The sequence below is a fragment of the Notolabrus celidotus genome, chromosome 2, assembly GCF_009762535.1.
Source record: "Notolabrus celidotus isolate fNotCel1 chromosome 2, fNotCel1.pri, whole genome shotgun sequence".
In the NCBI taxonomy this organism is placed as follows: Eukaryota; Metazoa; Chordata; class Actinopteri; order Labriformes; family Labridae; genus Notolabrus; species Notolabrus celidotus.
This window is the reverse complement of record NC_048273.1, coordinates 13,008,034-13,024,794: the sequence shown is the minus strand read 5'-3', so window position 1 is coordinate 13,024,794 and position 16,761 is coordinate 13,008,034. Positions and strand designations below refer to the sequence as shown.

General features: G+C 42.6%; 1 protein-coding gene across 5 annotated transcripts in view; it reads right to left on the bottom strand.

Annotated features, from left to right (window-relative positions):
- gatad2ab (GATA zinc finger domain containing 2Ab) overlaps positions 1-16,233 on the bottom strand; it is a 37,284-nt gene extending 21,051 nt beyond the window's left edge. For 2 of the 5 annotated variants that reach the window (XM_034704227.1, XM_034704239.1), the window contains exon 1: positions 16,039-16,232. Coding sequence is in view for 2 of the 5 variants with exons in the window: in XM_034704219.1 (XP_034560110.1) it covers positions 15,758-15,759 (2 nt within the window). In the remaining 3 variants the exon portion in view is untranslated. Of the gene's footprint in view, positions 1-8,644; positions 8,660-15,757 lie in introns of those variants that run through there. The other 3 variants (XM_034704219.1, XM_034704211.1, XM_034704234.1) reach the window with 3 other exon arrangements.
- Between the last annotated feature and the right edge of the window lie 528 nt (positions 16,234-16,761).

Here is a 16,761-nt window from a genome sequence, read left to right as displayed (position 1 = left end):
ACGCATACTACGTCCAAATATTTATAGAGTCTATGGTTAAAGCATACAATGTGAAGAGGTCTTCTCTTTGTAATCTTCAGTTAATTGGGTATCATGATGCATCATTATTCATAACGTGAGTCACCACCTCTGCTGTGTACTACACCTCTTCATGGCAGATTCTAAATTTGGTAAAATTACGTGAGGCCCAGTGCTTTTTGAAAATCAGTTGTGACAGCTGTTAAAAAATATAAATCCTACAAGCAGCTAATGAGAGAATGTGTAAAATTAAAATAAAAAATGAATAAAATGTACAAAAAAAAGCAATTGATTACACCACACTTTACATTTACAGATAAACGCCGAACTATGACCCACATCTCCATTTACTTCTCACAGCATAACAATAGTGGTGTACACTGCTCCTACATTAGGTTGTTGATATATCAAACAATGTAGTTTTTTTGTATGCAGATGAAATGATTAAACTACAAAAAGATGAAGCGTTTAGAAAAGGATAATGGGTTACCTACAAACCTAAGGAAAATAATATGAGAATGAGGGGGAGAAGAAGGCTGTCAGTGATTAGTGATCTGTGTCTGCTCCTCCCAGGAGACTATGGAGGAGGAGTGGATGCATGTCCCACTCCTTAATAAGGCCTGAGGGCAGAGCAGATCTTAGACAGGAAAAGACAAAAACAGGGGATGAGGGATTCAGAAGCAAATGAGATCGGACATTTTGACTATGCATTCAAATAAATCTAATAAACAAATGTGTATTTTAAAAAAACGGCACACGTGAAAGGTGCCCTTCTCTGTGAGGGCTGCAGGCTAACACGAATCTCCATGTTTCAAACAGCGTGGACAAAGTCTCTCTTGTCTTTGTGTCATGTGGAAAAGATACAATAGACTTGGGGGAAAAAATATGGAAATGTTGTGACCTTGACTGACACTACGGGTCTTAATCTCAGTCTATCTCCTTTTGTGTCCGGTAGTTCATAGAGAGCAGATCAATGGCAAAAGGCTCATACCCTCAGGTAGCGTGCTAGCCTCTCATCTCCAGCTCTGTAATGATCTCCCCACTGGGACCGGACCCAGCCAGCAAACACATTAACGGCCATTTAAAAAAAACGAGGCTATTCTACTGTGTCCTTGGGGTTCAAAGGGAGTGGAAACAACAATTAAACTGACCAATACAGGCAATACAAGAATGCTTTATTATCGCCCAATAAAAGACAGCAGTGCGACAACTGTTTTTCTTCTGTGGCTGAGGGGCCCTGGCCCTTGTAATATTGAATTACTAACTCAAACTGCTGGATCTCTCACCCGCAGACACAACCAGACAACGATTGCAGATGTACAGTGATGATTAGTTACCTCCAACCACAATAAAGGGATACTCTTACTGTCTCTTGGCATGTCACTTCCTCCTTATTAAATTATAAGAGGTTATCAAAGAGTCGAGTTCTTGTCGTGTGGAATATCGTCTCAAACGATTACACTACCTATGCTAATCTGTGCTTGCCAGGCTAAGAGTGGGGGCAGGGACCCAGCTGAGGAGGTGCCATGGTTGGGGGGGGAGGGAGAAGGGTGCAGAGCGCATGTGGTTAGCTGAGCCATAATCTAACTGTACCCAAGTGAAAAATACTCTTCCTTGTCTTCCCTCTCTCTCTCTTGCTCACTCTACGTCCGTCCCTCTACCCCTCCCTGCCTCATATCCCCCCCCTTCCTCCTCCTCAGTTGTTCTGTTGTAGGCTCGGCCAGCCCAGTGTGCGTGCATGCGTGTGTATGTGTGTGTGTGTGTGTGTGTGTGCCCCTGCTGGTTGTGTCCCGACCGCCAAGGGTTAAGCCCCTGCCATTTTAACGCCACTGACAGATCAGACCATTAGGGTGTTACCTAACAAAATGGAAGCCTTTAACCCTGAATCTGCCAGACTGCCTCTGCCTCTGTGTGTGTGTGTGAGTGTGAGTGTGTGTGTGTGTGTGTGTGTGTGTGAGTGTGAGTGAGTAAGTGAGCGAGCGAGAGCCGGAGCCACACAGAGTGTATGTGTGCGCATGTCTCCACCTGGATTCTCCCTCAGCAACGTGACAACGACAACAGCATCAAGTCTAGAAGTGCAAAGCCGGACTTTTGTTCATGAACACAAATTAAAGTATAACAGATAGACATCAAAACAAATACCAGAGGTTGTTTTGCAGACACACAAACACACACGCACACGCACACACACACACACACACACACACACACACACACACACACACACAGTGATGGACTCCTCAATGTACAACTAGAGAACTACTGGAGGAATAAAAGTCCTGAAAAGCGCATCATTCTCACAGCTAAGATATGTTCAGGATTTTAGTGAGCACGTACAGACGTGAACATGTAATCCATAAACGCCCTCCTTCATAGTTATAAGTAACTGATTAGAAGGCTTTATGAACCACTCGTATTAAAGGTTACAACTAGATAATAACCATAATACCCTTTCATATACAAAGTCAACCCTCTGTAGAAGTTCTCTTAAGCGTCAAATGTCTGGATTCATTTTCAACCGCAAATGTTTACAAGCCGTGATAAATAAGGAAAAGCTAAATGTTTCTAAAAACCCCCAGACAAGAATTAATCTCCAATTTCAGCCAAATTGTTACCAAATGGTTCCTCCGTAATCCCGTAGAACCAGAAGCCCATACCGGCGCATGCAGACTGGAGGGCCAGGACACAGGACACACACACAGGCTGCTCTCAGATTACATTTCACAGAAATGGATGGCAGCAGGAAGTGACCAGAGTGGAAGGAAAAAAAAAAAGAGCAAGCTTAAAGGGTGCAAAGAAATACAGCTCGAAAAACAAGGGGTCGGAGCTGAGCACATCATCCGAGCACAAAGCGGGAGTACAAAACCACGTTTAAGTAGGTCAGTGGTCTTTTGTTTTTGAGAGGAAGGCCGGGATCAATACTTTGAGATGAGTCTTATAGATGTTTGGGAAGAGTAAGAGGGTGATTAGGAGGTGAAAACTACATTCCTGGCCTAAGTTGACTCTTGTGATGCGCTGACAGACAAATTCTATCTTGAGTGTTGCACCTGTTGGCTGTGTGACATAAGAGGACATTATCAGACATCACTGTGTATGTGTGCGGGAATCTCTATAATTATATGTTAGACTCAAACTGTATAAATAATGGACGTAGAACCCATGACGTCACCCATCCGTTTCTGAAGCGCTGTTTTGAAGCCTGATGGCGGCAGGAGCCATATTGGAAATGCTGAACACAACCTAGCTGCTGTCGAGCTAGTGTGAGGTAAAGAGGCGGGCTTTGAGCCTCCTAGCCAACAGCTACAGAGTTCCCGCCTGTCAGTTAAGTCAGCTGTGACTCTCAAAATGGAAAACTTGTAATCTTAATATCTTCAAAACTACTGCGTTATGAAAAAATTAGGGGTTGGAACAATTCTTTTTAACAACGATTCGATTCGTATCAACCATTCGTGGTTGCCGATATGATTAAAGGACGATATTGGTTCATTTAGAACGATACGATCCGAAACGATTCAGTGTCTTGAAATCGATTCAGTAACTTTTTTAGCCAAAAATTGAACCAGTGTGACTGCGGAAAAAATACCTTGATACTGGACAGTCTTAGATTCCTGTTGTTTCCGTGAAGTTTTTCGCCCAAGCCAAGTTTTGGCCTAACGTAACGTTTAACGTCTTTATCATTAAAAGTGCAAAAAAAAACATCCATATAAAGTCTGCCATGCTTAAATCCAATGCGTCGATACAATGGATTTATTACCTTTTAAAACGATGTTAGATCGATGTATGTCGTTCGGAAGGCCAACTTGCCGAGCACAGATCGATGTTGTCGGATCATAGGAATATAAATCAATACATCGATTTGGTACATGAATCGTTACATGAAATGTGCTAAGTAAAGAGTGGGGGGGAAGACATGCAGCCAGGGGCCATGGCCTGGAGTTGAACCAGCAACCGCCATGACGAGGACTGTAGCCTCTGTATATGGGCTGCCCACTTAGACTGCAAACTGGCTCTCTAACACTTGTGTTTTATATTGTACACACTCCTATTACAAAAACATCAAATTTGATTCAACTTGGGTGCCAGTTAAGCTCAGCTGGTAGAGCAGGGGCAGTAGTCCTCATCATACCATTTATAGGACTGTTTACTGGTCTTGACGAGATTTGGTGCACGTCATCCCCCACTCTCCTCTCACATTTTCTGTCACTCTCTTAAGCTATCACATCTAACAAAAGTAACTTGCACAACTCCCCCAAATCAAAAAATAGAAAGTATCTGAGGTAATGGACTACAATGATGATTATAATTCCCCATAATCATCCACAACAAAAAAGTAACAAGCCTTCAAAATAGGCCCTTATTATTGTATTGAATTCTTCATCAAGTGCAATATGCTACAGAGTCTTGTCAATGTTTTCAGGTGGGAAGAACACATTAATTGCAACAAGGAGGCTGTATTGAGAGCTGAATGGTAAAGTGGTTGTGACTCAATCATCACTCTGTGTTTATCAAGTTTGAGTTTTTGTAAGCTGACTCGGGGAGTCCACAGGATGCGTGTGCGCCGCGTTACGGCTGCGACACGGCTCTGCTCCGTCCCGGGGCTTTCGCCCTGGTCCATAGGATGCGTGTTTGGAGCGGTGCGCACTCCGGAGCAGGAAACTCAAGATCCCTCGAGAACTCCAAAACGCGCGAGAACAACACAGTATAAACTTTTCCTCGTCCATGGTGTCGGATATCTTTTGAGACTGACGTCGACGTCGATGCCACAGGTTATGACGTAATGTTGAAGAAGTGGTGAAATTTACGATCTTGTGTTTGCACATGGTGTTTATTTTGAAAGTGAGCGGATGTTGCATACGATCCTCGTGCCTGACTTCCGGGATAGTTCGATCATTTCTGTGTCGATTGACGCGTGCTGGGCGCGGGGAGCGGCGAAAATAGACTCCACGCGTATCTCTGGCAGAGCGGCGCGGCGGAACGCTCCAGAGACGGAGCTGAGACGCGCCGCAGCGCGCCCTGTGGACTCTAGAGCATTGACTTGAATGGGAACCTATTTGCTGCGACGTGCGCGGCGCAGCCGTAACGTAACGCGACGCATCCTGTGGATCTTGGGCTTGAGAGGTATGACGTTCTAGAAATTGGGTGTAACTTATGCTGAACCTAATCAAAAATGTGCATGCTCATCAAAAGTAATGTTGGTATGCCGTACTTCACTCAGAGTCTAATCTAAACACACACTGCTGTAGACTTTGACTTAAAAAAATTATTGCTTTAGTCCAACAGAAACTGGACCTCTAAATTAGGTGTAAGGATCTTAGTTCAACTGTAATCCCACTAAGTCAAACTTCTGGAAGTCTGCAAAGATAAGATAAAGTTCCAAGTGATCTTTCTAAGTTTAAAAAATAATGGAAAAGGTTCTAGGATTCTTTCTGTTCTTGTTGATGAAGATCTGCAGTTCATTAAAACGGAGGGATTCTGCTGCCTGATTGAACACTTAAAACCCAGGTAAAGTTCACTATCACATAAATATGTTTTCTGACACCGCTCTACCTGAACTCCAAAAGAACATCTGTAAGCATCTAACAGAGTTAAGCCACGTTAAATTAAGAACTACAAGCTTAAAACTTCCACTAATCTCTCAGACCAGTGACTCGATGCAGACTGCCATCAAGGAAATGCTTGACCAGTGGCATTCTGTTGAATAAAGTGCACGTCAGTTTGTTTACACTATTTTGTGGCATAATTGTGATTGACTGTAGTGTTTCCCACACAAAGACAATAGCTAGGCGGGCTGCCCGAGTACATTTACGGCACCCAAAGTATAATGGCCGACCAGTTTAACATCTGTGTCTTTATTTTCTTTTAACCCTCTTATTATCCTTGGGGTCAATTGGACCCCATTCAATGTTTAACATCTCTAAATTGATGACTAGCATCATTTTTCTGGCTTCATATTTCATGACTTTTTCTTAATTTAGTGGGGATAACTGTTCCAACTTCCTTAAAAAAGGATTTGCGCATTGGTGTTTCTTGGGGTCAATTTGACCCCAGGCTGTTTAAGCATAAGAAATATCAACAATTTACACACGTTTGTGTTGGTTGTTTTGGATGATATTGAGGCCACTATAACCAAGGACACTTGAAATATATTTTATTTAAAGGTAGGTAGTCAAAGAAAGAAAGTACCTGACACACAAACCTGGGTAACAATCAGTTTCTGGAGGTCTAAATTGGTGGGGTCAAATTGACCCCATGGATAAAAGATGTCAGTAAATTTGAGGGTAACAGGAGGATTAACCATGTTAGCTCAACACGGGTTATCAGTGATTTGGACTATCTCTTGTTGCTCCCTGCCCAAGTCTGATAACCGGCAGCACCTGACGCATGCTCTGCTTCTTCGATACGTCCCACCTGTTCATGCACTGATTGAGGAGCGACGCCTGTTAAATATGAACCTAATCACACAGGTGTTTTAAAAGTTACATGATGGAAATGTCATTCAATGCAGCATCTTACTGTAGTTCATCTTACGGAGAAGGAAAGCGGTTGGTGTCAAGGCGGGACAAACTGTGGCGTGTGTATAACGAGAGGAAAGCTGCGGGTATGGCAGTTAAGCTGCTGGATATAGAGCCAGGCACCCTTGTTGTTTCTGTGTTGGAACTATATACAACTTGTAAAGTGAGGCAGTGAACGATTTGTTGATTCTGTTTGTTGAATCATAAACAGGAATGATTGGTGTGACGTAACATTTCTTGCAGATGCAGAGCAACAACAAAGCTTTAGGAAAAGGTTACATGTTTAAAGTATTTAAAGCTGGAAACACGCAATCACATTATCATGAGGACAGTAATGATCCGAGTATTTCCATTGACTGTTTTGAGGGGACTCCTACAAGACTGATCTCAAACCCAAATTATATTCTGAAGTCATAACAGGTATATTATAAAAGTATAACTTGCCATTTTCCCCCACAAGCTACATGACATCCGTCTAATAATGAGATATGGGGCAGTGGGAATGACAGTGAGCTTTAGGGATGATAATCAGGTCATTTTGTTTTCCAATGTAGAGTGACGTAGTACAAGATAATCAATGCAGAACAGTGTGGAGCACCTCACAGCTCTGAGCACAAAGACCCTTATAATCGTTCATCCAGCAGGACACTATAAATTCAGCCTGATACTTCATCTTATCATTTATCATCTCACAATCCACAGCTGGGATTTTACAAACAATCGTGTCTGCTACTGTGAACTTCTAGAAGAAGAGAGGATGATGTGAATGATGAATTGGGATCAAACTTCCAAAATCAATGTAGGTACAACTTATTTTGTGACTTTCATACCCTGACATCACAGAGCAGTGGTGAAATCATAGACTGTATAATCCATGACGTCACCCATCTGTTTTGAAGCCAATCGACGGAGGGAGCCATATTGAAAATGCTGAACACAACCTAACTGCTGGCGAGGCAGTGTGAGGTAAAGAGGCGGGCTTTGAGCCTCCTCGCCAACAGCTGCAGTGTTTCCGTCTTCAGAATCGTAATATCTTCTGAACTGTCACATTATAAAAAATGAATCCCCTTACAGTGTGTGCCGATAGAGAAATTAGCTATTCAGACCAAGCGTGCCGGACACGGCCCTGGTGGTGAGGCTTTCAGCAGTGTGACTGCCCCCTGGTAGCTGGCTGCAGTATAGGTCAAAAAAATAAATACACATCGTACGAATGTTTCTCACATCCGTATGCTGTGCTGATATGTAGTTAGTGTTTGAATGCTTTGTGACAAAGTCCTCTTTTTTCTGAAAAGTTTCTTTTTCGTTAGTTATTAGAGGTTGAAAAACGGGGTTTTACTTCCGGGTTTCCTTTGATTCACAGCCGCTCTAGAGGGAAACTTCAAAGGACACACTGCGTCTTATGACGCTACGCTGTAGGGCGGAGCTTATTACAGTGGCTTCACAGGCTCTGGCTGCACAATGGCGGCGCCCAGGAGAGGGATTTTTTGGCTTCAGAACCGTACAACGGGAAGAGGCGGAGCAACGCTGTCCATTTTTATTTCCAGTCTATGATTCAGACCCAATCCATTTTTTGTACCAGGCTGTAAACATGTTTATTTCTGCTGCAAAGATCGTCTTTTTTGAATGGGTGTGTATGTGGTTTCCTGTGTTTCGGCAGCCAGCCTCAAGACGCAGTTCAATGAACTGCAGTTTATAACACTTCCATATGGGCTTCATATTTTGAGACCGGAGGTTGCTGCTTGGGTAGAATACATCGACCCATGATGTGCACAGAACAGCCATGTGGCAGGGAGTCCAGCATGCCAGTTTGCCCCTCTGTTGGACACTAGCCTTGATGCTGCATGCGTCCAAGCTGCTGGTCAGCCTGTTTGCTTTACTCAGAGTTCAAGACATGCCATGTCAGCACTGGCACCACAGTGGAAGCAGAAAGAAAATAACTTAAATGTGGAATCTGTAACCTGTTAATGTGCAATAAGTCATGTAGACCAGAAGCCACCTCTGGCTGTATTCATGAGGGCTCATGAGGGCTGTCACTTCTGTGCAAAAATGTTAGTTGAACTTAACAGAAGCACATTCAACATTAACAGTATCCAAATTAACAGTTTGTTTCTTACCATGCTGTGCAAAGTAGAGCTCTGAAATGACAGGGATTAGCTTGGTTGCAGAAATAAATGTAACAATTGATTAAAAAACATGACATTGCTGTACAGCTGTAGAGAGGCTGGGTACACACAGTAGCAGGAGGTTGTTTTGCATCAAGCACTTGAAAGAGCTAGAGAGGGTATTTTATGCTAATTCTCAGGCTTTATATTGTCCTTCTGATAGCTTTGTAGTAGCTTTTCATGATTTACAGCTCAAATAACCAAGCAGCAACCTCCGGCTACCAGAATTGAAGCCAATGCAGAGGTGTTAAAAACTGCAGTTCCTTGAGTGTCCACTTGGGGCTGGCTCCAGAAGTACCGTAAACCACATACACACCAATTCAAAAAAGACGATCTTTACAGGAGAAATATACATGTTTACAGTCTGGGGGAAAAAATTAGTGCAGTCTGGAGAGTCATTTCTCGATCGGCACACACTGTACGGGGGCCAAAAATTTTTTATAACGCTGCAATTTCGAAGATATTAAGATTATGAGTCTTCCAATGAGAGGCACAGCCGACTTGATTGACAGGCGGGAACACTGTAGCTGTTGGCGAGGAGGCTCAAAGCCCGCCTCTTTACCTCACACTAGCTCGACAGCAGTGAGGTTGACTTTAGCATAGTCCAATGTTGCTTCAGAAACAGATGGGTGACGTCACTGATACTACGTCCATTATTTATACAGTCTATGGTTACAATTGACTGAAACTCCTGACATTGCCGTAGAGCTGAAAAAGTGGCTGGGAAGACGCAAGGTAGCAAGAGGTTGTTTTACACCCGGCACCTGAAAGAGCACCTGTTTACTTAAATGTTGTGTTGAATTAGCTAGAGAGGGTGTTTTATGCTAATTCTCAGGCTTTATATTGTCCTTCTGATAGCTTTGTAGTAGCTTTACATGATTTACAGCTCAAATAACTCTTGATATAAAGAAGAATGGTGTCTTTGAAAAGCCTAATTTCTGCCTCCATCTGAAATGGTTTATTTTATTTACTGCCCCATTAAGTGTACAGGTAGGTGTAGGAGTGATGCATGCCCAGTCTGACCCAGAAGACAGTATTACATAGGCATTGGCCACACAGACAGTGGAAGGAGTTCGGATAAGTCAAGTGACTTAAAGTGGGAATAATATCAAATATGGAAAGTACTTTAAGTAAAGCTTAACCCAAAGTGTTCCAGTCCTGCTCAAACTTCAGGTTGTTTTCATGTACCACAATGCCCAACATGTCATCGATTCATACGTGTATTTCTTCCTCTAATTGTCAGGTTGGTCACACTGTAAACACGTGTGCTTAAGTCAATATGAAGTCCAACAGGGTAAACGAGAAACAGCCAGTCAAACATTGGAGGATTCCTCTCTTCCAGCTCCAAAAACTGCCTGAGGCCTTTGGGTGGGACCCTGTGGACAATATGGCTGCTCCTGTCCTCTGGCATCTGATGCAATAAACAAGGAAACTGACTGAACAACAAACGGCTCCCAAAAGAACACAGCACCTTCAGAATCGCACCGTAAAAAACACCATGTACGTGTTTTAAGTTGAAGCCCTGCAGTGTAAGATCATACTTCTGATGACTGAGCAAATGGAACACCTTAACATACCTGTATAATCATCCCTAACCTCACATACCTGCCCTGCTCTCAGGAACACGGGGCACTGGTCTTCATTCAATGTTGTAGGGAGATCTTCTTTTCACTGATGACAACAGGCAGTCTCAAACCCACACAGCCTGAAGATCACGTGAACTCTATATCTTCAAGAAACATCAGGACTAGAGGGCCTAACATTTCCCAGACTTGTCTTTCAAAAACATCCCTCACTCTCTGACAAATCTAAATATACTGTTTGGTTGAAGGTGAAGGGGGGCACCTGGGTAGAGCATGCAGGAGGAGGAGCCTTGTAACGGTTACTGTTGCTGGGTTAACATCGAGACAACGTGTGTAGAAAATACAATTTCGTCACCTGAGACCAGCAGGGAGGAGCATAAAGAAAGGAAACTGCTAAATGTGGACATAACGACCATGTCCACTCGCTCGCAATGAATGTTTCAGAATATTACCTGTTGATTGGAAAAAGGCTGCTTGGATTCAGGATGAGTGGATTTGTCCACTAGTGTTTACATGTGCAGGACTTTTACAGGTGAAAGATGCTTTGGGGTGTAAAGTCTTTATTTTCAGTTAGTATTTGCTTCCTCTAGTCTTTGTACCCAACTCTATTATGCTCCCGATTAACAGCTTAATCCAAGTCTGAATGAAAACTAGACTAGAACTACCTGTCCTTGTCTGTACAGCCAACAAGAACACCATGAACCTTTCAAAAAAAAAAAAAAGGCCCAATCTTGATAACATTCCACTTATCAGGTGCTATGAGTGCACAAGCACCCAAACAGTGTGCCTCCACCTCTCTTGTCTTGTAAGTCCCTCTGTGTTGGACCTCTGACCAATCTGGGAAATCTCCTTCCTCTGGATGTCATTGTCTAATCCAGGATGACTGGATGTGGATGCATGTCTTTTAGGAGATTCAGTCGCAGTCTCTTTCTCTCTCTCTCTCATTGTGTGTGCCTCTTTGCTTTGCTTTCTCCTACTTGAGTCAATGTTTGTGTGTTTGTGCGGTCTGTACTTTTCCAGATCTCCATCATGGAGAGGAAGTCAGTGAGACCTTAAGTTGCTTAGTGTCCTCCTGGGTCCAAATCCTTTTGTTAATGTTCGAAATCTCGAAAGGATTTTTTTTCATTTTGGTTGCCCATACTGTTGTTTAAGTTGATTTATTGTGTAACACATCATTGCGTTTATGTCTGTTGTGACAGAGGGATCTGTTCCATGTCTGATCTATTAGCTTCCTTATTAGAATTTGTAACGGTGTTCTTCCTAACTTAAATAATGTGTCAATTAATAGAGTTAACAGACTTTGCTGCAACAATTTGAATCCAAAGTCTATCAAGCATAAAAAACAAAGTTAGTAAATCAGAAAATAACTGAGGACTTAGCTCAAAGTTCAAAACTGTAAAGCCTGATTTATACTTCTGCGGGGAATCAATGGCGTTGGTCTGCGTAGCTCCCGTACCTACGCAGAAGCCTACACACATAGCTGACGCGCACCTCCTCAAAAATATAACTTTGTGGCAAACCGCCGTCAACCGCGAGCCCTGTGATTGGTCTACTCGGCGGCTTTGCATGCCCCGCTTTTACAGAATTTCCGGGCTCCTTGCACATCGGCCGTGTATTTAATCTCCTTTCAATGAGTCTTCTCTATTCTTCCCTGTAATCATGTCTGTATGATAAACAGCAACATGTGTCAGCTCTAAATTAACAGAACATGTTCAGAATCGCTGTGAAAAAGTAAACAGAGATCGTAGCGGGCCGGTAACAGGCGACCGACAATCAGAAAGACCACACTGCCCTCAAGCATTGTGGTGGCGATGTATTGTTGTGCGACACGGACACATCAACGCACAAGTATGTAGAGCTCATGTTTGCCTCAGCCGATGCTGCGTACGGGCGACGCAGATGTATAAACCAATCTTTAGTAACACAACAGAAAAGCTTCAAAGTGAACTACCCTAACAGAACAAGAAGCTGACTTTCCCTTATGCACAGTCTCCCCTCTTTGATTCTTATTTGATAGACAACACGTGCTCTCCTCTGTCTGAGCCCAGGAATCCTGCTGATGACTTCTCTGTGGCTTAAATGTATCCAGAAAGTGTAAAGAACACTTCAGGTCCCTCATCTCTCCTCCACACCAAATGGTGTTGTAGTCCTCATAGTTTGAACAGCACTTCCTGTTAACTTCTCAAAATGACAGGGCTCACACTCAGCCAGACACTAAGTGCTAAGTTAAGCTGTGCCTTAAAGTGAGCTACACGGATACTATTATTACAACACCATGCCAGATTTGGATGGATGAAAAAAAAAACAAGAGTAATGTCATAACATGCTACAGTAACCCTAACCCAAGTAAAAGGTCTGACGTTGTTGTTAATCATTAGAACAGGAAAGATGTGATGAGTAATGTGGGGAGTGCTGCATTGACCTATATTGATCAAATGTGGTCTATAACATTTCGTCATTTTATTAGAAAGTAACAAGAAAACATTATTTATAGTCACATGTATGTGTGTCCTTTAGATTCATGAACAGGATTGAGCGGCACAACCTGTACCCTCACATGAAACAACAAAAAGACTGCAGGATTAGGTTCCTTTAGGGCAGGGGTTCCCAAGCTTTTCAGCCCACGATCCCCAAAATATGGTAGCCAAAGACTCGCGACCCCCACTGTCCCTCAAAGTGATTTAACATGGCTTCATTTAGCTGGTCTGCAGAAAATGACCCTAACTATATGAGCGTGTGGCTGTGTTTCCTGTTCTGTTATGAATTAACCTGCTGCTACTGATGCTTATGATAATTAACTGTTCACTAACCCTAAACTTAGGAGTCATCTGGCAAAAAGAAAGGCAGAAACTCATCACATGTTCTATTTACAAGGTTTTATTTCAAGGTTAGCTACTACTTTTGTCGATCTTTTGCTATAATGGGTAAAATGTACATCATCACTATGGATCATTATAAAAAATAAACATTCTGGAAGACATCTCACGACCCCCCAGGGGGTCCCGACCATAGACTGTATAAAATACGGACGTAGTATCCAGGACGTCATCCCATCTGTTTCTGAAGCACTGTTTTGAGGCCAATCGTCAGCAGTAGCCATATTGCTGCGGTTGAGCGATTGTGACGTAACGAGGCGGGCTTTGAGCCTCCTAGCCAACAGCTACAGTGTTCCCGCCTGCCAATCAAGTCAGCTGTGCCTCTCAATGGAAAACTTGCAGTCTCAATACCTTTGGAATTGCCTCGTTAGAAAAAAATCACCCACCGTACAGTAGGGCTGTCAACGAATATTCTAAATTTGAATATATATTCAAATATTTTTAAAAAACTGAGATTTGATTGTGAAAATTAATGTTCAACTGTGGAAAAAAAACATCGGCAGCTGCTTTGCGAGTGGCCGCACTGCATGACCGGTCAGGGACAGGTCACAGGAGTTGAATGTAAGTGGAATACTTTAACATTTTTAACTTCAACTACAATTAATGTTAATAATATTTGCTTCAATCACTGAATGGAGCCTGTCTATATTAGGGACAAGAGTCAGTACCTTTAATTGCTCGCACAAGTCTTGCTCAGCACTCACTCAGCGCAATGCGCACAGAGAGGGGAGGGGGGGAGCTAGCGAGCGAGCGGTCTACGGTCTTAAAAGGGTTACGGTATAGACCATTAGGTCATTTACTTCTTTTGTAATGTGTAGGTATATTTTAGGCACGTTAAATCTGAAATAAAAATACGTATACAAGTAGTTATGTCTCCTTGTATAAGTTTGTCCACCTGTTATTGACATAATGTGCAAATATTGATATTGGAATGGTTCGAACCTATGGGATTTTTTAGAGCAAATATTCAAACGTCATTTTGGAGCAATTTTGACAGTCCTACAGTACAGTGTGGGCCGATCAAGAAATGAGCTATCCAGACTACACTTGTCTTCTGTACCAGGCTGTAAACATGTTATTTCTGCTGTAAAGTTTGTCTTTTTTGAATTGGGTTGTATGTGGTTTCTTGTACTTCTGGAGCCAGCCTCAAGCGAATCCTTGATGAACTGCAGTTTTTAGCACATCCACATTGGACTCATATTTTTAGACTGGAGGTGGCCACTTGGAGTAAACGTAGACATGGCGATAGTAAGCTGGGTACCTTGAGACTATGACAGGAAGTTAATGTAGTGGGTAATGGGGAATAATATAGATGTATATGTAAAAGTTTGAGTCCTGATGCAGCAGAATAAGAGTGGATCTTAAGTCGTGCCTGTCTGGTTACATCACTCTCAGGAGGATTTTTCATAAGAGGCACCCCCCCTCAGGCGAACCTAAGGCCCATCATAAAATGCAAAGCGACATGTGTCCACCGTCACAAGCCAAGGGTGCCAACTGTCTGCTTTCTGTGAAAAAGGAGGACAAGAGGAGCGGATACACAAATTGCAGCTCAGTTTAAAACACCTCAAAGACAGGTGGATGCTAAACAGACTTACTGTGTCCACTCAGACAGCTTGACCCACGGTTCACAGCGTCGTGTACGTGCATTTCCTGTCTCACAATTCATTAAACGCTGAGCTCCAACAAGCCTTAATAATTCAGCTATATCTCACAAATAATGGATCACATAATTAACATGGGCATGCAAGACTCAAACGGCATAGTGGTTGTGAAGCCTCAAGACTTCAGATGCAAGATCTTTTCGTTTTTGTTTTTTTATACCTACATAATGTGATGAATTTAACCAAAAAGGTACAACCCCTTCTGTTTTCATTACAATCACAAAGTGGTTGTCTACAGTCTGGCTGAGGTGATCGCGACAGGGAGACACACACACACCCAGACGGAGGCACCACCGTCCACCATTACGCCTCCATAAAAAGGCTTTTCACGGCTGAGCTAATCTGACAAAGTTCTGAGATCTCTGGCTCACAGAGCAATAATCAGACCCATCCACGACCTGGAACCACAATCCACTGAGCTGTAACCGGTGGAAATACCACTCATGATATCCTCCAACTTTACTGAGCCAACTTTGAGCAACATAAAAGCGACCTTTCTCCAACTAACCCATCAACAACAACAAGCTATCTCATGCTAGCGTTAACTTGCCAACAACAACCTGTCCATCTGTCCGGCTACAAAACCAGCGGCTACCTAACGAGAGCTAACACACAACTGAGATTATAGAGTTAAAGTGAAGTAACTGAACCCTGGAGTACATGCTCCTTTAACTCAAACTCATAAAAGGTTGTGATATGTTGCTTGAATGTCTGATCGCGACCAAATAGCGATACACGACAGACAATGAAATCGACCCCACATCAGAGAGCTGTTCAAAGGCTAGCTAGCAGCTATGTTAGCCTGCTACAGCTAACTCCCTGGACACTCGTCAGCCCAGACAGACAGAATTTATTCACACATAATCCGTTAATTGCACTTAAATTTGAGGGATTTGTCCTCAACTTTAACATCTCATACACACATGATTAAATATTACAACTTACATTGAGTCTTCCTATTGGAGCATCCTTGTACAAGTTTGCAGGAGAAGTTTGTTTTATTATTCCTAGACTTTTTGGTGTGTTCTTGGCTCTCCGTAGGTGTGTGTGTGCAGCAGAGAGACACACACACTGTTACCTTGCACGTTAGCTGAGATCAAGCTATGCTAGCTAGCTTAAGTTAGCCGAGCTAACGCCGAAAGAGAAACTTCCCTCCGTCGTCATAATTTAATTGACAATTATATATTGAATACGTTAATGATATTATAAGGAGATGGCGGACTTACGGAGTCTAGGAGGAGCCTGACCGAGTTCCCCCGTGATGTTCAGATATTTGCTGGTGGTATTTAAGTGGCTCCGGTGTAAAAATCCCGGGGATCCCCTCTCTTCTGTCCGCTGCCACTCCGGTTGCCAGATAATGTAATGAGCCACCACAGGCGGCGTCATGCTGCGTTCATACACACCTCGGAAATGTTAAGTTTCCCACTCATGAGGTGGGATCATGGAAATGCTGCGTTTGGGACTTCAACGCGGAAGTAAAATAAAATAAACACGACAATTATTGAATGAATTAATCCGATTTAAATATGCAAATGAATAATCACTTCAAGTTTCATAACATTGAAATGATATATATGATTGGATTTCATTTTAATAAACGCTTGGGTGACAATGATAGTCTGTTTTTCTGTTGTTATTTTCTATGTCTTAACTATTCATTGAATATTAATACAAATAATTGACTTACATTCCTGTACCTCTTGCAGAATTAAGACTGCTTGCGCTGCGACTAAAAGTATTTTAATATACGACTGCAAAAAAAAGGCATTATACCAGGGCTATTTAATTAAATATATGGCTTTTCAGACTAAGGACATGACATTTTTAGCAGACAGTGAGCAAAGTTAACCCATTTAAAAGAAAAACGAATAGATAAGATGAAAAACACATTGAATGTTTATCAATCTATTGCCAAATCCAAAAGGGCAGAAACACAATAAAAGAGCATC